General features: G+C 44.7%; 2 protein-coding genes across 4 annotated transcripts in view; one reads left to right on the top strand and one right to left on the bottom strand.

Annotated features, from left to right (window-relative positions):
* Nucleotides 1-729: 729 nt before the first annotated feature.
* LOC110497958 (eIF-2-alpha kinase GCN2) lies at nucleotides 730-23,097 on the top strand. The gene is made up of 39 exons (XM_036954904.1): nucleotides 730-1,126; nucleotides 1,263-1,378; nucleotides 1,686-1,788; nucleotides 1,939-2,112; nucleotides 2,211-2,291; nucleotides 2,536-2,684; nucleotides 2,774-2,874; nucleotides 2,993-3,150; nucleotides 3,268-3,806; nucleotides 4,353-4,468; nucleotides 4,599-4,753; nucleotides 6,532-6,965; nucleotides 7,062-7,125; nucleotides 7,211-7,300; nucleotides 7,579-7,701; nucleotides 8,214-8,318; nucleotides 8,548-8,614; nucleotides 8,715-8,794; nucleotides 9,106-9,207; nucleotides 9,294-9,344; nucleotides 9,533-9,769; nucleotides 10,157-10,232; nucleotides 10,657-10,778; nucleotides 10,955-11,004; nucleotides 11,122-11,290; nucleotides 13,156-13,272; nucleotides 13,389-13,454; nucleotides 13,633-13,803; nucleotides 13,946-14,080; nucleotides 14,179-14,286; nucleotides 14,548-14,676; nucleotides 17,226-17,312; nucleotides 17,532-17,644; nucleotides 17,750-17,808; nucleotides 18,254-18,357; nucleotides 18,782-18,850; nucleotides 20,061-20,105; nucleotides 21,180-21,295; nucleotides 22,644-23,097. Exons 1-39 carry the CDS (start codon nucleotides 992-994, stop codon nucleotides 22,699-22,701), a joined length of 4,974 nt encoding a protein of 1,657 aa, XP_036810799.1. The 5' UTR covers nucleotides 730-991; the 3' UTR covers nucleotides 22,702-23,097.
* Nucleotides 23,098-24,644: 1,547 nt separating this feature from the next.
* Nucleotides 24,645-27,100, bottom strand: part of LOC110497959 (cysteine-rich motor neuron 1 protein) — a 42,391-nt gene continuing 39,935 nt past the window's right edge. For all 3 annotated transcript variants that reach the window (XM_036954906.1, XM_036954905.1, XM_036954907.1), the window contains exon 15: nucleotides 24,645-26,670. In XM_036954906.1, coding sequence (XP_036810801.1) covers nucleotides 26,479-26,670 — 192 coding nt within the window. In that variant the 3' untranslated portion in view covers nucleotides 24,645-26,478. The remainder of the gene's footprint in view (nucleotides 26,671-27,100) is intronic.

A 27,100-nucleotide genomic window follows, 5' to 3' on the forward strand; every position in this document is an offset into this window, starting at 1 on the left:
CATCTGATGTTGTCAGGTATATTTGAACTTGTAAGGCAGGTAGAACAGACAGGGGACACTGTAGCAGATGGTTGTCTTTGGACTCTGATAGTTTATATCCAAAGCTGGATTATATGAGAGCATTTTTTTCCCTCTAGGCTGTCCCACTGGATGTTAGGCCTGCCTATTTATAGGTGTTACTTTCTCTCTATGTCCACAGATAGATAGGTGTTGGATGCTATGGTTTAGAATTCAATTGCAGTGTAATTATGTTCTTCTGCCAGCCAATGAGTGATGGGAGTTAACAGTTAAACTGACACGGATGTTATCTGAAAGATCATTTTCAGAATCTCACACAACTCAATGTCACACAGCTTGTTCTGAGCATAGGCATCTCTTTGAACTCTCTTATCACACCCAGAGCCTTTTACACCAATAACTTATACCATTGAATATCTGTTATAAAAATATTTTAACCAGAATATTTGTTTTTTATTTCGGCCTGTTTTCCCTACTTAGCCGCTCGTTCTCCTCATCACCATCATCCAGAGTATTGAGTCACTTGAGACAGGAATTATTGGCCTAATTACACAACAAATTGTGGTTGCAAATTGTGGTTGATAATAAAGAAGTCAGGTGAACAGATGTGTGATGAATTGCATAACTTCCATTTAATGTTTTATTTCATTTTTCTTTAGAGATGTGCATTACTGCCATCTACAGTTATGTTTTGGAAATGTTACGTAATGACGTTACATCTGCGACGGCACGTATGACGCCTGCCATGCACCAGCGTTGCGACTATGTTGTGATTCCGTGGTGCTGTCAATGCTGGAAGTTCAACGTTTTGGAATCAGATACATTATTGATCGCGTAACTTTATCCAAGGTTGATATTGTAATGTTACTAAGTAACAAAAGACGAGTGTTACAATAGGTTGTAACTAATTCGCCTCGATATTAAGACGGGTGTATGCGCGAGACATGAGTGTCCATGTAGCTCAGCTAGTAGGATGAGTTGTCATCAGACTTCTGCAGCTGGGAGTGGAACCGACGACTATTCTGTTCAACAGGAAAACGAACTAGAAGCGCTTGCATCCATTTTTGGAGATGATTTTCAGGATCTGCGGAATAACCGTCCATGGAAGGTAGGCCTACTTTCAACACAATTGTTTGATGAATAGAGTTCCTGATTGCTGACTTGCTAATGCGACGTAGTGTTGATTACACCAACAATAATTCCTATATTTGTGTCCTTCTGTGTTCTGCTTTCTCCTCATTCAGATCAAAAGGCCACCCGAGGTATACCTGTGCCTGCGTCCTAACGGACTAAGCAATGGGAAGGAAAGTTATGTGACAGTGGACTTGCAGGTCAAAATCCCACCAACGTACCCAGATGTGTGAGTATCATTAGATCAATCCATCGATGGAATGCATGTCATACAGTATATCTTGCCCTAGATTCAGATGTATAATGTTAGATAATATTTCCTAGTATACACCACTGGGGCCACGTGTAGTCAGGCCAGCTGTTGCTGTCTGATGAAATATAAATAACAGCTGCCACCTCTGGCATTAGGAATACTGTGCCTGATTTGTAGTTCAACGTGTTTTTCGGTTTGATACAATCGCCTAATCATTTAATCTGTCTGGAACAAAATGGTATATGTTTTTAAGCATTCATTCCTTTGTTTGTTTGGGAGACAGGCCTCCAGAGCTTGACTTAAAGAATGCCAAAGGTCTCTCCAATGACAACCTCCAGAACCTCCAGACAGAGCTCACTAAACTGGCTGCAGAGCGATGTGGGGAGGTGAGATAGTCTTTTACAGGCCGGCAGACAGATGACCAACACCTCCACTGAACCCTTAGACACTACAATTATAATTTTTCTTTGGTCACGTCATTGTGTAAGTCTCAAAATGACATATTTTCTCCATCACCTCCCCCTCTCTTCCCCCAGGTGATGATCTATGAGCTGGCCGACCATGTTCAGGGGTTTCTGAGTGAACACAACAAGCGTCCGTCCAGCTCCTTCCATGAGGAGATGCTGAAGAACCAGCGGCTGCAGCAGGAGAGGCTAGCCCTGGAGGAGCAAAAGCGACTGGATCAACGCCGCAGGCAGGAGGAGCAGACGGTGAGGAGGACACACACACACACACACACACACACACACACACACACACACACACACACACAAATGTACTATATCTTTAAACCCTTTCACCTCTACAGAAATTTGAGATCATGGCTGAAATCCAAAGAAGAGAGGAGGAGAAACGAGAGGAGAAGAAGAGGAAAGAAATGGCCAAACAGGTGCCTTCATAATCTTCAAATGTTTACATTTAGCCAACTCACTTTTTTAGAACCAATACTTCTTATCCCTCTTTGGAAAAGTGACAGACTTTAGGTTTTTAGGATACTGATCATCAATTAATATAATATTGTTTGAAACCAAATTAATTAAAATCATGCTTGACTTGACCTACATATTAAAAATAAACCTCCATACAAAACAGAGCATGAAATGTAAACAGATTCTGGCTTTGTGATTGCCCAGGAGCGCTTTGACAGTTTGGACCAGCCTGCCATAGAAAGTTGTTCTGTATTGGGCAGCTCACCTTGTTCCCCTGGACCTCCACCTGAGCTCACTGAACCCAGAAAAGGGGCCAACCACCGGAGACGAACCAACTCGAACACCCGCCACAGGCACGGACCAGCAACATACATTCCTAAGATATAGCTCTGTCCCTGAACTACACGGAGCTAACTTTGCATGTTGTTTTTGTTGTCACCAGACGGGACACATACAGCGAGGATAACCAACGTTCACAGGAAGTGCTTCATTTCAGCAACAGTACCCTGGGGGACATCGTAGTGCATAGAGGGAAGTGCCTGGGTAAGAGATGATAATTTCCTGTAAATCTCTCTCATTATGTTGTTTTGTATTGTAGTTTACTGTACTGTCTGTGTTGAGTTATGCGCCTCAGTATGCTATGTGTCTGTGTCTCTGGCAGGGGAGAGTGAGAGGCTTGGCCGTAATGTTTATAATGCATTCGATGCGACCAACGGAGAGTTTGCTGTAGTATACGAGTGGATCCTACGCTGGAACAAGAAGATTGGCAAGTTCTTCACCAGCGAGGAAAACGGGAAGATTGACAATTGTAAAAAGCAGGTGAGTAATTCCTTGCTGAGATCCTTCCTGACTTCAGATGCTATAGTCATAGATTTCAAGATATTGTAACACAGATGCCTACACACTAAGTAATACCCTCTGTCCATGTCTTTATAGATCCATGGAGCAGAGAGTGAGCTGAACTCCCTCCTGAAGCTGGAGCACCCTAACCTGGTGCACTACCAGGCCCTGAGCTCCAGTGAGAGGGATGACTGCCTGGTGGTGGACCTGCTGGTGGAGTATGTTGGGGTCAGCAGCAGTCTGAGCCAGAGCCTGGCCAGCCAGACCGCCATCCCCCTAGAGCGCCTCCGCCTGCTCACCACCCAGCTCCTGGCTGCCCTCGACTACCTCCACTCCAACTCTGTTGTCCACAAACAGCTGGGCGCCTCTAGTGTGCTGCTGGACCACCAGGGTAATGTGCGTCTCACAGACTACAGCCTCTCCAAGAGACTGGGTGACCTCTGCAATGAGGACATCTTTCAGCAGGCCCGCGTGCACTTCTGTGAGGACATGCTTCCCACCAAGGCTGGGAAGAAAGGGGACGTATGGAGCCTGGGGCTTATGCTGCTGGCACTGAGCCAGGGGAAGGAGGTCAGGGAGTACCCTGTGTCTGTGCCCACCAGCCTGCCAGCTGACTTCCAGGACTTCCTTAACAGGTACGCCTGCCTGACAATAACCATCAACTCAGTTTGGCCAGACAGCTAGTCTCAGTGACAGCTAGACAGCCCAGTCTCAGCCACTTCTTCCATGCCTGGACCTTCTCACTTTTTTATGGTGGCAGTCAATTAAAACTTGTATTTTTCTGTGGTTAAATTAAAATGTGTTTTACAGATTATGACTCATTAGCACATGTTTTTTGGTATATCTAGCTAAATGATTTAGGAAACATGTCAGCTTTATTATTCTTGTGATAGAAACCAGGCACACTGCACATACAGGTTCAATATGATGTATTTCACTTTCCTGTGCCTTTTGGCCTATTGTCCTCCTATCATGGACAATGTGTTAATCAGCGGTTGGTTGTCAGAGTTCGTCCTCTGTGTTTTGGTACCAGTGTTAGTGTAGTGTGGATGCAGAGTAACACAGTGTGGACCAGATGTTGATGGCCACAATGGGCCTTGCCAGGAATCCCCTACATGAATGTTAGCTCTATTGGAAGTTTCCATGCGTAATGCAACGTTCACTGTTTGTGTGTGTGGTAGGTGTGTGTGCCTGGATGATGCTGACCGCTGGAACACCCAGCAGCTCTTGGACCACCCCTTCCTCAACCCTCCACTTCCAAAGACCCCTCTACAGTGCCAGGATGCTAGTCCAGAAGGTGACAACTTCTCTTTACAAAGTTCAGAACAGAGCCACTAGATATTTTCAGTGTTAAAGTCACACACTAAGAGTTCAGACTTCTGATTCACCATATAGAGTCCTGACTGGTGTATTCTGTCCTCTCCCAGACAATGGGGATGACTTTGCGTCGTCGGTCATCCCTCACAGTCACATCCTCAATGCTCCGTTCAGCACTGGGCTGCAGAGGCAGTTCTCACGCTACTTCAATGAGTTTGAAGAGTTACAGCTGCTGGGGAAAGGAGCTTTTGGTGCCGTTATCAAGGTAAACCATGTTTAATATACAGTGCCTTGCGAAAGTATTCGGCCCCCTTGAACTTTGCGACCTTTTGCCACATTTCAGGCTTCAAACATAAAGATATAAAACTGTATTTTTTTGTGAAGAATCAACAACAAGTGGGACACAATCATGAAGTGGAACGACATTTATTGGATATTTCAAACTTTTTTAACAAATCAAAAACTGAAAAATTGGGCGTGCAAAATTATTCAGCCCCCTTAAGTTAATACTTTGTAGCGCCACCTTTTGCTGCGATTACAGCTGTAAGTCGCTTGGGGTATGTCTCTATCAGTTTTGCACATCGAGAGACTGACATTTTTTCCCATTCCTCCTTGCAAAACAGCTCGAGCTCAGTGAGGTTGGATGGAGAGCATTTGTGAACAGCAGTTTTCAGTTCTTTCCACAGATTCTCGATTGGATTCAGGTCTGGACTTTGACTTGGCCATTCTAACACCTGGATATGTTTATTTTTGAACCATTCCATTGTAGATTTTGCTTTTTGTTTTGGATCATTGTCTTGTTGGAAGACAAATCTCCGTCCCAGTCTCAGGTCTTTTGCAGACTCCATCAGGTTTTCTTCCAGAATTGTCCTGTATTTGGCTCCATCCATCTTCCCATCAATTTTAACCACCTTCCCTGTCCCTGCTGAAGAAAAGCAGGCCCAAACCATGATGCTGCCACCACCATGTTTGACAGTGGGGATGGTGTGTTCAGCTGTGTTGCTTTTACGCCAAACATAACGTTTTGCATTGTTGCCAAAAAGTTCAATTTTGGTTTCATCTGACCAGAGCACCTTCTTCCACTTGTTTGGTGTGTCTCCCAGGTGGCTTGTGGCAAACTTTAAACAACACTTTTTATGGATATCTTCAAGAAATGGCTTTCTTCTTGCCACTCTTCCATAAAGGCCAGATTTGTGCAATTTACGACTGATTGTTGTCCTATGGACAGAGTCTCCCACGTCAGCTGTAGATCTCTGCAGTTCATCCAGAGTGATCATGGGCCTCTTGGCTGCATCTCTGATCAGTCTTCTCCTTGTATGAGCTGAAAGTTTAGAGGGACGGCCAGGTCTTGGTAGATTTGCAGTGGTCTGATACTCCTTCCATTTCAATATTATCGCTTGCACAGTGCTCCTTGGGATGTTTAAAGCTTGGGAAATCTTTTTGTATCCAAATCCGGCTTTAAACTTCTTCACAACAGTATCTCGGACCTGCCTGGTGTGTTCCTTGTTCTTCATGATGCTCTCTGCGCTTTTAACGGACCTCTGAGACTATCACAGTGCAGGTACATTTATACGGAGACTTGATTACACACAGGTGGATTGTATTTATCATCATTAGTCATTTAGGTCAACATTGGATCATTCAGAGATCCTCACTGAACTTGTGGAGAGAGTTTGCTGCACTGAAAGTAAAGGGGCTGAATAATTTTGCACGCCCAATTTTTCAGTTTTTGATTTGTTAAAAAGGTTTGAAATATCCAATAAATGTCGTTCCACTTCATGATTGTGTCCCACTTGTTGTTGATTCTTCACAAAAAAATACAGTTTTATATCTTTATTTTTGAAGCCTGAAATGTGGCAAAAGGTCGCAAAGTTCAAGGGGGCCGAATACTTTCGCAAGGCACTGTAGCATAGCTGACAGTAGCTTTCATAGCCTTTTCTTTTAGTCCATGGTTATTGTTCACATAATGTTTGTATTCGCTTGTTTCCCCCCCCCATCTTTGTTTCTCTTTCTCTCTGTCCATACCGCTCTCTTTGTGTGCAGGTCCAGAACAAGTTGGATGGCTGTTACTATGCTGTGAAGCGTATCCAGGTGAACCCAGCCAGTAAGCAGTTCCGTAGGATCAAAGGTGAGGTGACGCTGCTGTCGCGCCTCAACCATGAGAACATCGTCCGCTACTACAACGCCTGGATCGAGAGGCACGAGACCCCCTCCACGGGGGTCCTGAGCTCAGACAGCTCCGAGCCCAAGAGCACAGCGGAGAAACTGCCCCAGGTCCGAGCCCCCTCTCTGCGACTCAACGAGCTGGGCTTCAGCATTCTTGACAACGTGGAGGACAACGCCCCTCCCCCCGCCCTAGCCAGCTCGGTGGAGTGGAGCACCTCCATCGAAAGGTCCTCTAGCGCCAAGTGTAGTGGCCACGAGACCAGCGATGAGGACGATGATGATGAAGAGGATGTCTTCTGTGCCTCGTTCCTGTGAGTTCCTCTAAGGGTACATCTGATGCAGTGCCCTGTGCACTTGATATACTGAAATAAAATGCCCTTCTTGTTATCTGTTTTGTTTGCGTCTAGCCCATCAAACAGTGACTCAGAGAGTGACATCATTTTTGACAATGGGAATGGCAGCATATCTCAGGTTAGTGTTCACATTATTGCCATAGTGTGTGTTACTAGTGTGTACAATTTCACCAATTACATTCAATGTAATCTCCATTCCTTAGGAGGAGCCAAGCAAGAGAGTGGGGGGTGACACGACAGATAGCACAGACTCAGAGAGGCCACAGCTCATAGCACATTACCTTTACATCCAGGTAAGGCTCAGTTCTCTAGCACTTAACTAATACCATACTAGAGGGTACTGTTTTATGTCTGACATCTAACCCAGGGGTTCTCAAACTTTTTGGGCTGTGACACAAAATTAATCAGGGATCCCCTCATAATCAGAACACAACTTATGTATGTATGTATGTATGTATGTATGTATGTATGTATGTATGTATGTATGTATGTATGTATGTATGTATTATTTAAAAAAAATTGATCTGACCGTGAGAACCCTGATCTAACCTGTGTTCTCTCCTCCCTCCAGATGGAATACTGTGAAAAAAGCACTTTGCGGGACACCATTGACCAGGGCCTCCATCAGGACAACAGTCGCCTGTGGAGGTTCTTCAGGGAGATCTTGGATGGCCTGGCCTACATCCACGAACAGGTCTGTCTGTAAAGCCCCATCTCCCCTAATCAGAGTGCACTTTAGGGTTCAGTGTCTGCTTCAGGGTGTGGAACAGAGATATCATGTTGAGATCATAGAGTTGGAGAAGTGTGGAGCGAGAGAGGGTACTGTCCTGTCACATTCAGGTAAGAAGTCCAGGACAGTCACTGCTTCTGATAATGTTGTTCCACTCCAAGTATCTGCTAAATCTTCAGATCCCAATGTCAAAGAAAGGATTTGCTAGGTTCATGGTGGACATTGATATGGGATATAATTTGTGCTGTATGAAGTGTTTTGAAATGTGTTTGATGCAAAACTGGGTTTTAAAGGATCCTCTTCTCATTTTTTCAAACGCTCAAATCTTCTGGCATACATGTTCCTTCCTACCTCTACACCAAGAAGCCAAGCTGTCACAGCACGGCTCAGAACAACCATGATTACGCGCATGACATGCTTCTAGCCACGGTTCCAATTAGCACTAATTGATCACCTCCCCATCACCCTTCCAACAGGGGATGATTCATCGAGACCTCAAGCCTGTCAACATTTTCTTGGACTCTCAGGACCATGTGAAAATTGGAGACTTTGGCCTGGCCACAGACCATCCTGCTAATGTGGTAGGCCTTAATGTCCTCAGCTTCGCTGTCTCCTGGTGATAGAGATGAATTAACTGATACCTTGAAGTTCATGTTGAGGTCTATAAGTGGAATTTTTGAGTTGATGAATTTTTTGTTTTTTTTTGTCTTAATGTCAGAATTGTAACGTGTTATTGCCTTCTCTGCAAGCCCAAGTCAGTCAAGAATCAGCAAATAAGTGGTTTTGACTGTACATTTAATCTCCTCATAGGCTGCAGCAGGTAAACTGGATATTGAGGAGAGTGGCTCTGTTCTGATTCTCAAATCGGACCCAACAGGTACTGAGAAGCAACCTCCTTCCACGTCAAACTGCCCCAAGTGTTTCAGACTTTGTGACTCTGTTAAGCTCATATTTTGTACCTTGTTATTTCTGAACAGGGAATATGACTGGTATGGTTGGTACTGCCTTGTATGTCAGTCCAGAGGTGCAGGGAAATACTAAAGCCACTTACAACCAGGTAAGAAATACAGTATGAATGGAACAAGCACCAAAGTCAATTCAGAAGAACAAAATAAGGAGGTATTGTCTCAGTACAATCATTCATAAAAGATCTCAAAAGAAGTCTCAAAAGAATTATACTGTCTTATAATTACTTTTTAAGGCCCTTGACTCCTGGGTGGAGCACAGACTAATGTCCTCCGTCATTTTAGGCAGTTCAAGGTTTTCCCAATGGTGTTACTGTATTCTCACTAGGAAATATATCATTCTGAATGGACTGTATGAACCTGATGTAAAAGGGGAGAGGGTTCAACCTCAGTTTCTCCTCAGAAAGTGGATCTGTTTAGCTTGGGTATCATCCTGTTTGAGATGTCCTACCGGCCCATGACCACCGGATCTGAACGCATCTCAGTCCTGAGCCAGCTGCGCATGGTGAGTCTGTCCAGCAAAGGGAACACGGGGGGGGGGGGGGTCTCAATCATCTTTCATCACCGTCACTCTGTCATTCCACTCTGCAGGAGGACATCCACTTCCCTGAAGACTTCCCTGAGTGTAAGAGTGGAATGCAGGTGACTAAGGACATATTCTATTCATGTTACACAAGTTATACTCTCAGCTCTGTGAGTTTTTGTGAAGGTATGTATAAAGTAGAAGTAGTTCACATAGTCTGACGATAGGAAGTTTAATGAAACCAAACTGAGTGACGTTACACGGTATGGGCCGATTGACTGATCCTTAGCCCTGTGTCTTATCTCAGAGGAAGGTGATTGGCTGGCTGTTGAACCATGACCCGGCCCTGCGTCCCACGGCCCAGGAGCTCTTGAAGAGTGATCTGCTGCCCCCGCCCCAGATGGAGGAGTCAGAGCTCCACGAGGTCCTGCAGCACACCATGGCTAACGTCAATGGCAAGGCCTACCGCACTATGGTCAATCAGCTCTTCTCCCAGAACACCTCCCCCGTCATGGACTACACCTACGATATCGACCTCCACAAGGTACTAGGCAACTGCTCTGGCCAACACACCGACACATTGGACCAGACCCCTCAAACCTGACCTAGCCACACAAACACAACACAAAGCCAACCAGACGTTAAAGCTTGGGTATGATTATTCTTTCTGCCGTTTCATAGCGTCTCAAACCACTGTTTGTGACAGACAAGTATTGGAGAATTTGTCTTGAATGCTCAGAACAGAATGGTCCAAAGTGGGAAGAGCTACCCATCTCCTCCTGTAGGTGTCACTGTAGACACAGTAATGATGCTGGTCCTGTGTTCCGTTGCAGTTCTCCCGTCATCTGTTCCACATAATGTTGGGATTGTTTAAGTTTTAATCGATGCCTTTTGATTCATAACAGACTACGTTTGTTTTGTTTTGCTGCAGGGTAGTTTTAATTTCAACAGTGCTAAATTGCAACAGTATGTGTACGAAACAATTACCAGGATCTTCAAGAAACACGGTGAGTCCGGACTTTTTTGTCCCATTTTAAGAGCTGAAGTCATGTTTACTCTCTTGTGCAAACGACTTGACCCATTCCACTCTAACTCGCTGTTATAAAGATCCCACTGGGGGCCTTGACTTAAACATCTGCTCCCATATATACTGTTGTCTCTAGTGACTATAATTCTAGGCAGATGTTTGGTTATATATACATGTTATACAGTTGCAATTCTTTATTTGACTTGTTTATTCAGTTTATATATTATCTGCTTTGTCCAGGTCAAATATATATATATATATATTATGCAAAGTAGATACTGTACATGGCTGGCGGGCACACTGGTTAAATTTGAACTTCCATATTGTGTTTGAGGTTCTATTTTTATGTACATTAAACTTAGTAACATACATTAAACATAGTGTTTCTGTGGCTGTCTGTCCAGGGGCTGTGCGTCTCCAGACCCCCCTGCTGCTCCCCAGGAATAGGAAGTTGTATGAGGGCAGTGAGCTGGCCTGCTTGATGGACCACAGCGGTATGCTGGTCACCCTGCCCTACGACCTCCGGGTGAGCATCAAGAAGCAGGAAGTACTACACTGTGACGCAATCAGAGTGGACTAGAGCCAGGATAACCTCAGGACAACCCTGGAACATCCTAGGGACTAACTGTCTGTTTCCACATAGGGATTTATTGTAGTCTTGCATGCACTGTTTATAGAGTCTCTCTTTTGTCTCCATTCCAGATGGCATTCGCAAGATTTGTGGCCAGAAATAATATTACCCATTTCAAGAGGTAAATCTCATAGGAGTCAATCACTGAATTCTTGAGTCTATGCATGTTCAGTCTTTGCATGTCATCCGAGCATGTGTTTATATCCAGCATAATGTAACGGGGTGTGTGTGTGCGCAGGTGGAGCATTGAGCGTGTGTTCCGGCCCAGGAAGCCAGACAGGGCTCACCCCAGGGAGCTGCTGGAGTGTTCCTTTGATGTCATTGTCCCTGTCACCAACAGCCTGCTGCCTGACGCTGAGACCATCTTCACCATCTCAGAGATTATCCAGGAGTTCAGTGTCCTCCAGGTACGAGTACTGGACCACTTCCTGTCTGGCTCACTCCTTTCACCGTGGTACTACCCCTGTCACAGTCTAGTTCAGGTCACAGGCCTGTTCACTCCCTGGATACTACACAGGGATTTTTCTGCCATTAAAATTCTTGGGTGGGAAAAACACTTTCAGTGTAAACGACTAAAACCAGATATATAAAGAATGTAGAAAAGATAAATTACCTATGTATTTTTTAAGAATAGAATCTTTGAAAACTAACAATCACCTAAATATAATCTAGACAGTCAGGGAGAATTAAATTCAAAAAAATAATTTACCAGTATAGTTAGAACACAGCATTAGCAGAAATGAGCTTTAAAATGTTAAAATCTTCTCTCAGCTCCATGGCAGAATATGTAAAATCACACTAAATTTGTTTTAAAACCGCAACATTTCTTCTCTGTTGCATGGAAAAATGTGTAGAATTGCAGGAAATTGGCTTATAAAAGCAAAAATGTCTCTACAACGTCAAGGTGGGGGCCTCTAAAATGTTCTCTAAAATTCATCCAGGCCGACCGCAACCCCTGCCACGCTCACCACCTAAGCTCCATTTTGATCCAGAAAAAACCCTGGTACAGTAGGCCCAGTTCACTCAGCATGAGCCCAGTCCCCCCCCAGCCCTGTTACAGCAAGAGGACCCCCGTGGCTCCAGGCCCACTCTAAAAGGCCCTCTCCCTGATTGCACCATTTACTGTATATTCCCTCTCTCTGTGTGAGGAAGCTGTTAAGAATGTGTGAGTCACTGAATGAGAGAGCAGCAGCCAGCCTCTGTGGCCATTTCACTGAGCAGTCCTCCTACAGTAGTGGTTTAGAGATGAGAAGTCCTCCTACAGTAGTGGTTTAGGGATGAGAAGTCCTCCTACAGTAGTGATTTAGGGATGAGAAGTCCTACAGTAGTGGTTTAGGGATGAGAAGTCCTCCTACAGTAGTGGTTTAGGGATGAGAAGTCCTCCTACAGTAGTGGTTTAGGGATGAGAAGTCCTCCTACAGTAGTGGTTTAGGGATGAGAAGTCCTCCTACAGTATCGGTTTAGGGATGAGAAGTCCTCCTACAGTAGTGGTTTAGGGATGAGAAGTCCTCCTACAGTAGGGATTTAGGGATGAACAGTCCTCCTACAGTAGTGGTTTAGGGATGAGAAGTCCTCCTACAGTAGTGGTTTAGGGATGAGAAGTCCTCCTACAGTATCGGTTTAGGGATGAGAAGTCCTCCTACAGTAGTGGTTTAGGGATGAGAAGTCCTCCTACAGTAGGGATTTAGGGATGAACAGTCCTCCTACAGTAGTGGTTTAGGGATGAGAAGTCCTCCTACAGTAGTGGTTTAGGGATGAGAAGACCTTCTACAGTAGTGGTTTAGGGATGAGAAGTCCTCCTACAGTAGTGGTTTAGGGATGAGAAGTCCTCCTACAGTATCGGTTTAGGGATGAGAAGTCCTCCTACAGTAGTGGTTTAGGGATGAGAAGTCCTCCTACAGTAGGGATTTAGGGATGAACAGTCCTCCTACAGTAGTGGTTTAGGGATGAGAAGTCCTCCTACAGTAGTGGTTTAGGGATGAGAAGACCTTCTACAGTATTGGTTTAGGGATGAGAAGTCCTCCTACAGTAGTGGTTTAGGGATGAGAAGTCCTCCTACAGTAGTGGTTTAGGGATGAGAAGTCCTCCTACAGTAGTGGTTTAGGGATGAGAAGTGCTCCTACAGTAGTGGTTTAGGGATGAACGGTCCTCCTACAGTAGTGGTTTAGGGATGAACGGTCCTCCTACAGTAGTGGTTTATGGATGAGGATTGTATTTGTGCTCAGGTGTATTAGTTGTGTGGTGTAATGGTGTATTGTGTGTGTTGTGTTAGGAGAGGAACTACCACATCTACCTGAACCACACCAGTCTGCTAAAGGCCATCCTGCTACACAGCGGAGTCCCAGAGGACAAGCTGAGCCACGCCTCCAGTATCCTTTGTGAAGCCATGGTTAGGACTCCGCCCACCGCACTCGTGCAAATTAAACATACACCATGCAAGTTTTGTCCGTAACATATTTGTTCTACCAGTGGAACTATAAAATGGTATCCTGTCTCTGTTCATAGAGTGAAAAGCTGACCAGGCGAGAGGTGGAGGCCAAGTTCTGTAACCTCTCTCTGTCCAACAACAGTGTAAGTATCTACTGTTGCATGACATGTCTGGTGAAATCATCAGTGTGTCCACTGTGACTCTGCTCAGAGGGAAGATACTGGTCAGCTTTTCTTGAACATTGCCTTGCTCTCAGCTACAGATACTGTATTTTCTCTCTGTTCAGATCTGTGTCTGATGTTGTCTGTCTTTCCCTGCCAGTTGCAGACGCTGTATAAATACATAGAGCAAAAGGGAGACCTTCGGGACCTGGTCCCCCTCATCACCTCTCTGACCAAACAGAAGACTGCCGTAACCCAGCTGGCCAAGCAGGGCCTCAGAGACCTGGAGGAGCTCACTGGTCTGCTCAGGAGACTGGGCGTCAAGCTGCAGGTACTGCTACTCCCTCTCACCCTCCATCTTGATTGTTACCACATGTGTATGAAGTGCATGGAGAGAATGGTATTGAAATGTGTTTTGCTGTTGAGTGAGTGAGTGATTGATCGATTGATTCTCTCTCGTGTGTGTCTTTTAGGTAGTGGTCAATCTGGGTCTGGTATATAAAGTGCAGCATCATTGTGGGGTCATCTTCCAGTTTGTGGCCTTCATCAAGAAACGCAGACGCACAGTGCCAGACATCGTGGCTGCAGGAGGGAGATACGACCACCTGGTAATGCCCCCACCCTACCCATGCCGCCAACAGATTGTGTCCCAACTTAGGTCCTTGGAAGTGTTGAACTGTCAGGGTTTCTGGTTCTCTTCCTGTAGATCCTTGAGTTCCGTGGTCCAGCGTCCTCTGCTCCTGTCCCCTCGGCAGTAGGGGCCAGTGTGGCTCTGGACAAGGTCTGTGCTGCCCTGGCCAACATGGAGGAGCCGGTGAGAACACTTCATCAGTGATAATGACCCACAGACACAGAAGGTCATATTTGAGGATGGCTTATTACTTTCAGCCTCCGTTAAAATTATATGTTATTATCCTGCCTCTAAAATGTAGCTGTTTTGGGAAAGGCTCTACTGTATATTTCTATACTGTAGAATGACAGTTGATGGGTTTACCCCCGAACCCTCTGTAATCAAATCAACTGAATTTGTGTGGAGCTCTGTGTGTGTGTTTAACCCTAACTCCCTGCCTCCTAGCCCTCTATCAGTTTGTGTGATGTGCTGGTGGTGCCTGTAGGCCACACCTCCATGGGCAGGGCCATCAATGTGATCCAGAAGCTGTGGACAGCAGGGGTCTCTGCTGACATCGTCTATGATGTGTCACAGGTAAGTGATGAGCAGCCTGTAGCACCTTCTGCTGTGACAATATCTAACCAACAGGGGGCAACACCTCTATTCTCTTCTACCCAACATGGACAGGGGGTCCAAACTGCCCGAGTTATTTACCTTGACAGTGTCTGGGCCTGTAAACACTCAGGGGAATGGGATCCATTTTGAGGTTACTTGTATAAGCCTGTTAGTGTAGCACGTTTAAGAAATACGATGAAATACATCTCTGTTACTGTATAGAGTTTTCTACGCAGTTTTTATTTTCAGTTTGTAGTTGAAGTCTGTTGACCAACTTTATCCTGAGAAGAGTTTCAATGTGTTCCAGTGTACTTGTTGTCATCCTGTTGCATGTGGGTGGTGTAGTGTGACTGCTGTTCTGGTGCCATGCCTCGTCCCATTCTTCATGTTTATGTGACAGCCTGATCTCAGGCCAGGAGCTGTATGTCACTACTGCTGTGTGTCTCTCTCTGCCTGGCCCCCATAACCTGGCGTTAGCGTGCAGCTGACAGCTCTCCTCTCTCTCTTACGTTGAAACTTCCCCTCTTGTTCTCTTCTTTTATCCTCTTTTCCTCTCTTTACCTCACCCTTTTCTCCCTTGTTCTCTCCATCATTCCTTCCACCCACTCCAGTGTCCCCCCTCTCTTCTCTACTTTTCATTTGATCTCTTCTGTTTCTGTCTCGGTGACTCTCTGTAACGTCACTGATTGCCCAACTCCATCCCCCTGAGCCCCAAGCAGCAATTAAAAGCTTTGCTTTGTCTGAGCTCACGCTGCTTTGCTGGAGAGGAACAACATGTCACTCCAAGTTGTTAGGGATGCCTGCCTTATGGACCAGCCAGCCAGCTGGGGGGAGGGTGAGAGACAACATCCAGTGTTCAGAGTTTAAGTGCTGAGATGCTCCCCTCCTAACACCTTTCACATCCACTGCTTTTTCTGGACAAATCTCCAGTAAATTATCATCATGGTCTGGAGATGGTTCCTTTCTTTTAGTTTTTCTAGCCAAATATGGTGAACCCTGAGGTCAGCTGGGAGGCATATGGCCGAAAGCTGGTCTACCCTCAGGCATCCACAGTGGCAGAGCTATAGCCTCGGCGGTCTCAGTGAGAGAGCTGCTGTGAGGAAGCTGGTGGGGAGAGAGACCGCTGGAGAGCAGAGCAGAGAGATGATATACAGTACAGGGATTGTTCCTCGGCAGAGTCCGTCTGCTGCTCTGTTCTGACTCAGCATTGCCTGCCAGTTGAAACCTGTCTGTCTGTATTTGATTAGGATAAATCAGCTCTGCTGCTCACACACAGCCACGGGTGAGTGCACTACCCGGACAGGACCAGGTGTGTGCAATGGGCAGAGTTGCTCTCCGTTCCAAGCTAAACTTGGTTCTCCGCCACTCTGGAGGAATTTATGAGGCACAAGTGAAGCGTTCCCCCAGCACGCATTTAATTTTCCTGGCTTTATGCTGCCGTGGCCCAGTGGTATCTCTGCCACCCCTGCTCTCTCTCTCTCTCCCACCACATCACTTGCTCTGATCTCAGTGTTAAATGGGGGCGTTTTCTGCTTTTATTATTACATTCCTGCCGTGTTGTCCAACACGTACAGCGCACACTCTCCGTTTGCTCGCACACTCTCCGTTTGCTCGCACACTCTCCGTTTGCAGGAACTGATGAGTCACAGGAAAGCCACTGAAGCCTGCCTGAACCCAGCTTTCAGCACACCACTAAACCACCAGAACTGCTTACAACTCTTACTCTTAAACAGACAGCCCACTTTGATAAATACGCCACAAACTAACTTTCCCATAACCCCACTGTCATATTACAGGAGAAACATGGAGCTGAAGGAGAGCTTATCCTCAAACTAATTCACTGTATAGTGTTGAAGGGGTCCACTTGCTCACTGTAACCACTGAACTCTATCTCACTGTTACCACAACCCCTATAGCTGGGATCATCAACTAGATTTTCTTTCTTGAGGGGATGGTTGGGGGGCTGGAACATAATTACTAATTTGTAGACTGCAAATTGACAGCAAGAAACCCAAATAGATGTAATATTTGACTAAAACATAATCATTTTAAACCTTGATTACATTTGTATATGATCACATTTGTATACAATCTATCTATTATGTGTGGAAATACTTTTTTTTTTTCCAAATTAAAATCACTTGGAGCTGATTTCCTGTTTTTTTAAAAATTTTTTATGTCCAACAATGAAAATGCAACTTTTGGGGAAGGGGGGGAGGATTTCAGTTAGAATATTTGGAGGGACAAATAAAACCTTCCGCTGGCCCAATTCTGCCCGCAGGCCACCAGTTTGGGAACCCTGCTCTATTGTAAGTACATGCAGGTTACAATTCACCAAAACCATACAGTTGGTCAATCCACATTTAGTAGTAGTAACTGTAAATGTTCATCTGGGTCTAGAAATAGGTTGCAGGATCTGGAGCCATTTGGTGACATCATCATCTTGGGGGCAGTATATACCATATTTTCACTTGGCTATTACAAAGCAGTGTTTTCTTCCCCCCTGGATCTGACTGTGTTGTGTTCAGTCCCAGGAGACTCTGCTGGAGCACTGCAGACAGGCTGGCATCACCTGCATGGCCCTGGTCTCAGACAAGGAGGGGAACTACATCAAGGTAATAATAATAACTATTCATTTATATAAAGCTTGTCCAGATGTTCAAAGCTCTGAGGGCAAACAGGGTGGTGAAACTATATTAGGAAGGTGTTCCTAATGTTTGGTATACTCTGTGTATATGGTATTGATATGAATTCCCCAAAATCTGAGAATTTTGAGTGAACGTGTGTGCTGGAAGCAGGTCTGATTCCCCTCCCTATCCACTGTGTCTCCCCAGGTCAAGTCCTTTGAGAAGGAAAGGCAGTCAGAGAAGAGGATTCCAGAGTCTGACCTTGTGGATCACATTGTTCAGAAATGTCGGACCAAATTCTATGAGGAGAGAAATGTCAGGTGACAACACGGTTTACTAGCCCACGCACAAACTCTGTTCCACACTTCCAGTGAAGTTGGGGAAAGAGACTGACACAGCGATGTTGTTTGTCTCTCCTCCAACAGGGAAATCTCTGAGACTGTCTCTCTTCAGAATTCCAAGGGATCACTCCTCAGTACCTCAGGTACAGTTGAACAGCCTCTTGACCCTGTGTCCAAGGATGACCCCATTACCTTTGAGAGAGAGCAGAGCAGTAATTATGGTCCTCTGGTTTCCTATGAACCTACTTTGTTCTGGGTTTAAGTCCCTACATGGTGGCAGAGCTTTGTTAAATGGATAATCAAAGAGTGATGGTGAATATGTGAACTACAAAGTGATTAGTGGTAGTGTTACATTTCTCACCTCTGGCTCAGATGTACAGTAGATATAAACCTTAATACAACACACTGGACTTATTAGTCTGGCTAACAATGATGGCTTCTCAGTCGACTGGTGTCTGTGGGTGGTGGTGGGAGAAGGCTGTAACAGCTCTGACATATTGCCATGGTCTCATTAGGTGTGTGTGTGTGTGTGTGTGTGTGTGTGTGTGTGTGTGTGTGTGTGTGTGTGTGTGTGGTGTGATCTGACAGGATCATCAGAGCAGCACGGGAGCAGTGCCTCTAGTAACATGAATGTGAACCTCCTCACCCCGGAGAAGGTGTCCTCTAGCACCAGACGACGCTACGAGACCCAGGTCTGTCAATCAATCACATCTGTCACTCACACCTCTCCTGGAGTAGGCTATAACAGACAGAAAGACATACACAACAGACAGACGGACCGAGCCAAGCCCAGTCATGCAGCCGATCACGAGACCGGGACAACCTCGCCCTCTCTCTCCCTCTCTGGCTGTGGTTCCCAGCTCTGTCTCACTGTAGCGTTCGTCACAGTCAGACAACGCGCCTCCTTTTACACGCCGCCAGCCCAGGCTTAAACCCCATTGGCTCGCGTAGAGACGGATTGCATGTGAGGATGAAGTGGCTTTTGTTTCCCAGTTTCATTGTGTTCATGGGAGCAATTACTCCTTTTCCCCTCTCTCTCTCTCTCTCTCTCTCTGTCTCTCTGTCTCTCTGTCTCTCTCTCTCTTTCTCTTTCTCTCTCTCTCTCTCTTTTTTCAGATACAAACCAGATTGCAGAATCTAGGTAGCAATTTACAGAGCAAGAGCAATGACATCGAAGTTCTGGCTGTAAGTCATTTTCTGTTTTCCCACCTCTACACCTTATCTGTTGAATCCATGTATGAAATAGATCTGTGTGTGAAACGAGGACAGAGGTTAGCTGATCAGTTGGACTAGTGGTTCTCCACTCTGTTTTTCTCTGCATGCAGAGGGGTTACCAGAGCTCTCCTGGAGGGAGATGGCTACAAAGTGATTCCAGTTGCTCCAAAACAGAAAACGGAAGGAGAGAGCATGTCATTTGGAGCTAAATTGCTAGCATATTTTGTTTATTTGTGGTTTCGTAGTCTATTTGAAAGGAGATATTCACAGAGTAAATTATACAGTGTATTATTTACTGATATGACATAGTCCAAATACATTTGTCATTCCATATGTTTGTGTCTGGTTCACATCAGAGGGTTAGATGCTGGAGCGTGAGGTATTGAAGCATAACAGACATATTCACCTTGATGCCGGTATGTATTTACTCAGAGCTAGAAGTCTGTTTCCAGGTTACATCAGCAGTAATGCTACCCGTCTGTCATAGGTAATACCCCTAACTAAAGAAAAAGGCAATTTAACCAAGATTTTAAGGCATAGATGGAAAATCAGCACTGACAGTTCTATGATTTCCTGCAAAGGACATTTTACAGTAGTGCACTCAGTGGGGGTGAGAGCACCGTGAATGAGTTACAGTAGTGCACTCAGTGGTGGTGAGAGCACCATGAATGAGTTACAGTAGTACACTCAGTGGTGGTGAGAGCACCATGAATGAGTTACAGTAGTACACTCAGTGGTGGTGAGAGCACCATGAATGAGTTACAGTAGTACACTCAGTGGTGGTGAGAGCACCATGAATGAGTTACAGTAGTACACTCAGTGGTGGTGAGAGCACCATGAATGAGTTACAGTAGTACACTCAGTGGTGGTGAGAGCACCATAAGTGAAGAATAATGAACAAAGTCTATGTTCTGCTCTGACTAAATTGCTACAGCACAGTGGGCAAATGATCTTCATGACCTTGAGCTGAGGGAACTGAACCTTCTGTTTTGTGCCATTCTGGAATGTGTCTTGAATATTTATAGCTAATATTTGAGTGCTGTGGCTGAGGTTACATGTACTTCCTAAGGAAAAGGACAGCATGCTATGTACAGTGTGGTCTGAGATTACATGGTGAGATACAGTAACAGCCGTTGTGTTAGTGGAGTCTAACGCACCTCCCTTTGTTGTTCCGTCCCAGGTGGACCTGCCGAAGGAAACCCTCATCAACTTCCTGTCTTTGGAGGTCTGTACCCAGCTCTGCTTATCATGACCTCCATCTGCACAACCAATAAACTACATCTTGGCAGGATGGAGTAGGGGAGGGAAGGGAGGGGGGTCAGGCCTGCGGAGAGGAAACATTTGGGAGTCCTGACTCCTTCCTTAGCCTTGTCTGGGGAGGGGAGTAAACACCACAGATTTACCCAACTATCAGCTGGGACAAGGTGTGAACACTCATTTTCCAAATTCCTGGCTGCAGCGCCTGCCAAACGAAGCAGAAACCCCTAGCTTTCATAAAAAACAGAGAATGTAAATGATATGGTGTTAAAGATTTTTAAAAATGCTCCAAACACAAGCTTATATTAGCAGACAAAGCATAGAATGAATGGCAACCTTATACAGTTCCACTCTCACATCATACATGGCTTTGTGATTGAGTGTCAGAGAAAACAACTTACAATACACAGTGTGCATGCCCAGACCCACAGGAAACCCCCCATCACACTAATTACCCCACAGAGCATTGAGGGCCTGAGACTCTAAACTATCCTAGCAGCTTTACAGAACCTCCAGTCTCAACAGGCAAAAATATACAATGTGTAAAATCCACAACCCGCAGATCTATCTTTTATATTTCCCCCCATTAACTGCAGATGGTGGAGTCTCCGACACGGTAACGACAAATACAATAACAACCGTGTTTGTTTGATCATAGTGGCTATGTTGAATGTCTGATCTCTCTCTGTGGCTCTCTCTCTCTCTCTCTTCTCTTTCTCTTTCTCTCTCTGTCTCTGTCTCTGTCTTTCTCTCTCTGTCTCTGTCTCTCTCTCTCTCTCTCTCTTTCTCTTTCTCTTTCTCTTTCTCTTTCTCTGTCTCTGTCTCTGTCTCTCTCTGTCTCTCTCTCTCTCTCTCTCTGTCTCTCTGTCTCTCTCTCTCTCTCTCTCTCTCTCTCTCTCTCTCTCTCTCTCTCTTTCTCTCTCTCTCTCTGTCTCTCTCTCTCTCTCTGTCTCTCTCTCTCTCTCTCTGTCTCTCTCTCTCTCTCTCTCTCTCTCTCTCTCTCTCTCTCTCTCTCTCTGTCTCTCTGTCTCTCTGTCTGTAGTTTGATGGAGATGAGTCGTTCAATATCAGCGTTAAACATCTGCTGTCGCGTCTCCCCAAGCAGCGCTACCTCAAGTCCATCTGCGAGGAGATCCACCGCTTCAAAATCATGAAAAGGTGCGTAGTTGTACCTGTGGTTACTGGGCTGTTTTGAACAGCGTATGGGTGTCTCAGGGCAGGCGAGCCCAGCCAGTGTGAGAGAGCAGGGCAGTATACTCCATCGCCTCGCCCCTGTGTGCTCCCAGGGCATGACTCAGGCCCAACTCGCCTTTTTATTAAAAATCATGAAACCTGAGGAAAACGGTAGAGACCATTAAAGGCCCTTTAAAAACCAGACTTCCTTTTGTGACCAGCAAACACCAGAAAACCCCAGCCCATACCCCAGGTAGGTGGATGTCAGTCAACTCTTCAAACAGATCAGGTCAGAGATAACTATAGTCTAAAACAACTCCTCAGATTATCAGGTCAGAGATAACTGTAGTCTCTAAAACAACTCCTCAGATTATCAGATTTCCATTTGGAATCTGGGGGAAAGATTTGGACTGTTTGTCTGTCTGCTGTCTGGTTGTTTCCACTGTGAGTGACACCTAGAGTCCTGGGCCATAGGCCAGGTCACAGGCAGGGCTAAAGCCCCACTGCAAGCTGTCTACAGGAGCCTGGGCTAATATCAGCCTCACCTTCTATAGCCCTGCTCAAAGACTTGGCTAAATTCTATTTTTTTTGCACTGCCTAGCTTCATTTGGATTTTCAGAACAAGGAACATGTAGGATTTGACGGATGTTCTCTTTCATGAATGGGAGAAAGCTAGAGCCTCTTTCTCTGGTTCCATCTGGGCTCTTCGTAGACTGTCCAGAGCAGTTGGTTTTAATTTCCTGTGTGTACTCATTCACCGTTAAGGGAAAAGTGTTTACTGACAACATCATTTGGGCTCGCTAACAATGGAGATATTCACAGTGGGTGTTTTTGTGTTTGTTTTGGCTGGAACTAGGGCACAGAGAAGACAAGATGAGTGGGCCAAAGGCCACAGTAGTCAACAGTCACTTGGCTGCACTGTGCCTGTAAACTACCCATGGGGCCCCACAGTCATTGAGCTGCCCCAGTCTTACAGCTACAGCCACTATTTCATGTACTTCAAAACAGACTAGCTGCCCCCCCCAGGTCATCTGAAATGCCCTGTAAAAGAATGGAAAGCTAGGGCCAATAATGATCAAGGTGACAATGAATAGAAATAGTCCAATTAGGCTGTTTTTACACAATGAACTGGCCTGTTAAACAGCTAAACAGACTTTATCTGGTGTGGTAGACTTACACAATAAAACAGATAGGTTATTGTCTGTTTTTGATGGTCATAGCAAGTGTTTGCATATAGAAACATCAACAGTCTGCTAGTGGACACACGGTGGGGTTGTTTTGGACATACATTAAGTATCAAGTTTTTGACTTGATGAGTGTGTTGTCTTTGCAGGGTTGCTGTGGTGGTTTTGTACAGCTACAAGGATGATTACTACAAGATTCTTCTGTGAAACCGAAGATGTTTCTGCCCAGGACAAGCTCCAAGCTGCTCCCAGCACAACGGGCTTCCTGTGCTTTTCAATTTTGTGAAACAGTATCTGTTTGAAGAAGTTGACAGCTTTATTCTGTGACTTTCCTTTTCAGAGTGAACCCAAATTCAAAAGTAAGTGTTGAAATGTAATCCAGGTACAATCAGCTGTTACCCTGAAGCTCACAGCATTGTGTTACTCCCTACCACAAGACCAAGACAGTTTCTAACCTTACTGTACCTGCCTTAATGGAACAGCTCATATACATTCTGAAGCGGAAGTTTTTTTGGATTGCAGATAATGTTTCGAAAATAATGTCCAATTCCATATTTTTTAAGTGACATGATTAATAATGGCAATAAATCACATTTTCCCTCAGTTTGTGGTTCTCTTCTTTGAGAATGCCCCAGTCTGCGAAAACAATGAATGTGTTCATAAAAGAAAGTAGCTCAAACCTTGGATTTAGCTGAGAAACTTGATAATTGGCTATGGACTGTGGATATTATTTTACTGAGAGATCTATGGGGTGTTTGACTAGTACTCTGAATTTCACAAAATGCTCCTGTTGAATGTGACCTCTGATGGTATCAAAAAGCCATTGTGACCACACTTACCCGTTATGCTGTAAGAAGCTAATCTTTGAGAAAAAGCTCCTTAAATGGTTGATTTCTTGTGTTTTCGGACCAATCTTCACTTCCTCATGTTGAGCTTTGTGAGCAAACGGTGACAGACAAGTCAAACGGAATTCTTCAGATTGTCTGTTCAAGCCTTTCTGGTTCAAAACCTTTCTGGTTTTCTGTCTGGTTTTCTGAAGCACCGAGTGTGAAACTGAGATCTGGCCGCTGCATTCCCCACTCACGCCTCATCCGTATAGTCCTGTGGGCTGTGAGAAACACCAAATACACATCCCCGGTCTTCCCCATTCGCTAACACAACACAGATAAGGAGAGTAGAGCAACTATGCTTAAGAGAAAGGAAACTTTAAAACCTTTGGGAAACTAAGTGAGAGAAGATTTTTTTATTTAACCTTTATTTAACAAGACAAGTCAGTTAAGAACAAATTCTTATTTACAATGACTGGCAAACCCGGACAACGCTGGGCCAATTGTGCGCCGCCCTATGGGACTCCCAATCACAGCCAGATGTGATACAGCCTGGATTTGAACCAAGGACTAGTGACACCTCTCCTCAGACCGCTGCGCCACTTGGGAGCCCAGGAAGCAGATCCCCTTTGGCAGCACCGGGCAAGAGTAGATAAAGGAACAGATGTCACATCTAACCATGCTATGATATGTTACCTCTTTTGAACCCAACTGTTGCTAAGTTGATATTTATTTTATTTGTTGGGATTTCCAGTCTTTTTAAAAGCACGGTGCATTAGCCAGCTCCGTCACACTTTTCATTGCAAACATGATGTCACCATGAAAATGTCACAAGCAATGAAATTCCCAAATGTTAAACGTAAAGGTAATTTTTGTTCACACATTTTGTTTTTCAAAATAAGTATAAATGTTACAGTTCAACAGCAAAGAAACATGTATTTACAGTTTGCAACAGTAAAATAAATAGGCTTGAAAAACAAAGCAGATGGAAATGGTAAATGGCTTACAATAGCTAAAATGTACAGCAGCTTTGGCTACCAAGTTAATTTGCCAAAAACATGTCATTAACTCAAACTATACTTTAGTATTAATAAATAAAGCTATGTGAAAAAATAAATAAGGTACACTTCTGTCCTACTTTTATCTACCTTTTTTTACACATAGGAAAAACAAACAACTTTTACAAGTCTCCTCTTCCCTTAATTTAAACCACATGGTTGTGAATCAAACAGACCCAAATCTACTGAATTACTTTTGAAACTCTTCAGTAGATATCTGTATATGTCTCCACACAGTTTTGGCATCACAATGGTCTTTGTATCGAGAGACTGGCAATGTAACTATGAAATCAGATCCAAAGATTTCCTAATAAACCCCAGTCTGTTTTGTAATGCTCTGAAGCACATCCATTTCACTAGGTTGATCAGATTGTTAAATAAGCCTAGAATTTGCTGCACCATTATGTTTACTTGAGTGATTCATCACCTCCATGTGCTAAATATGCCCATCAAATCCTTGATTAGGCCTTTATCCCACCAGGAATCTCACCCACAGCTTTTTAAAACACTGGATCCTAACAAAAGTGCTACATTTTATGAACATGCGCTGTTGGAATGTACCATTATTTGCATTTCATAGCAGAGTCTCCTTGAGACCCTTGCCCCTGTTCATTGTAATACGTTATAAACTGGTGGGAATGGGGAGACCTTCAGTCAGGTGACCTTGGCATGGAATACATGGCACAAGTCATTACAGGAGAAACAATGAAATATGAAAAACATTAAGGCTATAAGATAAAGGCTACTAATGTATGTTAACATTCTCTGGAAACAGTAGCTCATGTTTACGCACAGCTGTAAATGAAGTTATATAAGTGAGGCTTATTGTATGTTGACATTCCTCATGAGTAACTCCAGAATGTCTGGAACTGCTTCTGTAGTTTCCTGTAACGAGTCCTCTTATCTGCAAGCTATAAAATAACACTCTGGATTAGTATTAATCCACCTAATCTTGAAGTCCATTCCCATTTGTAGATGAAGTCCAGCCAATGGGATGATTCCTTCTAAAGGGAGTTGTTGAGTACAGAAGGGTGAAGAACCTTAATGTATTACAGACAGACACACTGGCTTCACAGCTGAGGCAGAATACATTCACACTGTTTTCCCTCTCCCCAGGGTGGTTGGTTGTTTTCAGAATGGAATGATTTTGGTCATCACCTTTGAGGCAGACAGAAACCACTACAGTAAGTGGGAATAGAAGAGTTTCATTCCTTTGCATTGATGGGGAATGTTTAGTCTGGCATTTACAATGTTTTAATCTTGCCACCATGGAAACTTCCATAACAAAAACGAGGCTTGACCAAGAAAAACACTACAACTATTACACATAGAAATATATTTTTTAAAAAAACTAAGATGGAAACCACACGTTCTAAAGCAGGAGTTTGGGTTTCTTTATTTTTCTGGGCCATAGTCTGCTGGGTTCTGATGCTGCTCAAAGTCATTGACTGGGGAGAGGAGCGAGTCATGGAACTAGCCATTCATCTGATAGTTGACTTACCCTCCCATCCAATTTTGATTACAACTGGAAGACCGGCTAAATTGGCATCACTAAAACAATTGTTGATGAATTGATTGCTGTGCTGCGGCACATAGAAAACAGCAAACTAGAGACTCTCGACTAGAACCCAAACCCCTGTCCTGAAGCTGTTATATTCCTCCTATTAGTTTCATGTTCTAGTTCCAGAGGAGGTGAGAAGTGATGATGATCATGTTCACATTTCAGAGCTCTCTCCGGCTGACTAGTAGCCTCTCTGTCTGACTAGTAGTCTCTCTGTCTGACTAGCAGCCTCTCTGTCTGACTAGCAGCCTCTCTGGCTGACTAGTAGCCTCTGGCTGACTAGTAGCCTCTCTGGCTGACTGTCACTCTGTCTGTGGTGAACTGTATGGCAAAGTCCCATAATGGCCACATCCTCCTGCCTCCCCAGTCTCTCCTCACTGTAGTATGATAAAGCAACAGACAGTTGCATTGCATTGTTGTGGATCGATCACCATGAAAATGTGAGAAAAGAGAGAAGAGGTGGTGCTTGGTAGCCCTTTGGGCAGAGTGGAGTTTGGGGGTCTGGTGAACGGGGGTTGGTGTTTAGGGGGAGGGGGGTCTAGCGCTGTCCCCTGCCCTGGCCCGTACTCAGCTTGGCCCGGGGGATGAGCATCCTCTCCCCACATGGTGAGCTCATCTCTGGGGAGAAGTTGATGCCACAGTCATTCTTCACGCTCTGGAACTTGTTCTCCTTTGAAGGTTCCATGTACACCACCGAGTTCTTATTCGCATGCTTCTTCAGGATCACAGTCTAGGAAAGGAGGAAAGGAAAACATGTAAATATCTATTACTTTATTTTCACACAACAGGTCTTGTCAGCTACATTGATTGAATCCTACTGCTTTGTGTTATCATGTCTAGTTAGGACGGGAGAGACTTTTTCGGAAACCATGTGACGAATTACGATTTTCTGTGCTGCTCTAATCTCATTTCATGGGGGTGTTGTAAAACGATCACATTTTATGATAAACATGACACAGTTCAAAGTGCTCCATCAGAATTAAGTGCTGGAAAAATACATTAATCCCTACTTTATGACACCCTGAACATGAATTGTAGCAGGAGCTGGAAGATCAAGGAAAACCCACGACCCACCCACAGATTAGATCCTAAAACAACGGCCCACCCGCCCCGCTATGGTGCTATGATTTAGCACCATAGTGGTCTGAGTTTGGGCAGCA

The sequence above is a fragment of the Oncorhynchus mykiss genome, chromosome 19, assembly GCF_013265735.2.
Source record: "Oncorhynchus mykiss isolate Arlee chromosome 19, USDA_OmykA_1.1, whole genome shotgun sequence".
NCBI lineage: Eukaryota > Metazoa > Chordata > Actinopteri > Salmoniformes > Salmonidae > Oncorhynchus > Oncorhynchus mykiss.

What these genes read in the sequence shown, in the direction of transcription:
- LOC110497958 (XM_036954904.1), top strand. Translation starts at nt 992, where the DNA reads ATGAGTTGTCATCAGACTTCTGCAGCTGGGAGTGGAACCGACGACTAT. An exon ending in TTCCAGGACTTCCTTAACAG is followed by an intron (nt 3,807 to 4,352) that starts GTACGCCTGCCT and finishes TGTGTGTGGTAG; the next exon opens with GTGTGTGTGCCTGGATGATG. An exon ending in GGAATGGCAGCATATCTCAG is followed by an intron (nt 7,126 to 7,210) that starts GTTAGTGTTCAC and finishes TCCATTCCTTAG; the next exon opens with GAGGAGCCAAGCAAGAGAGT.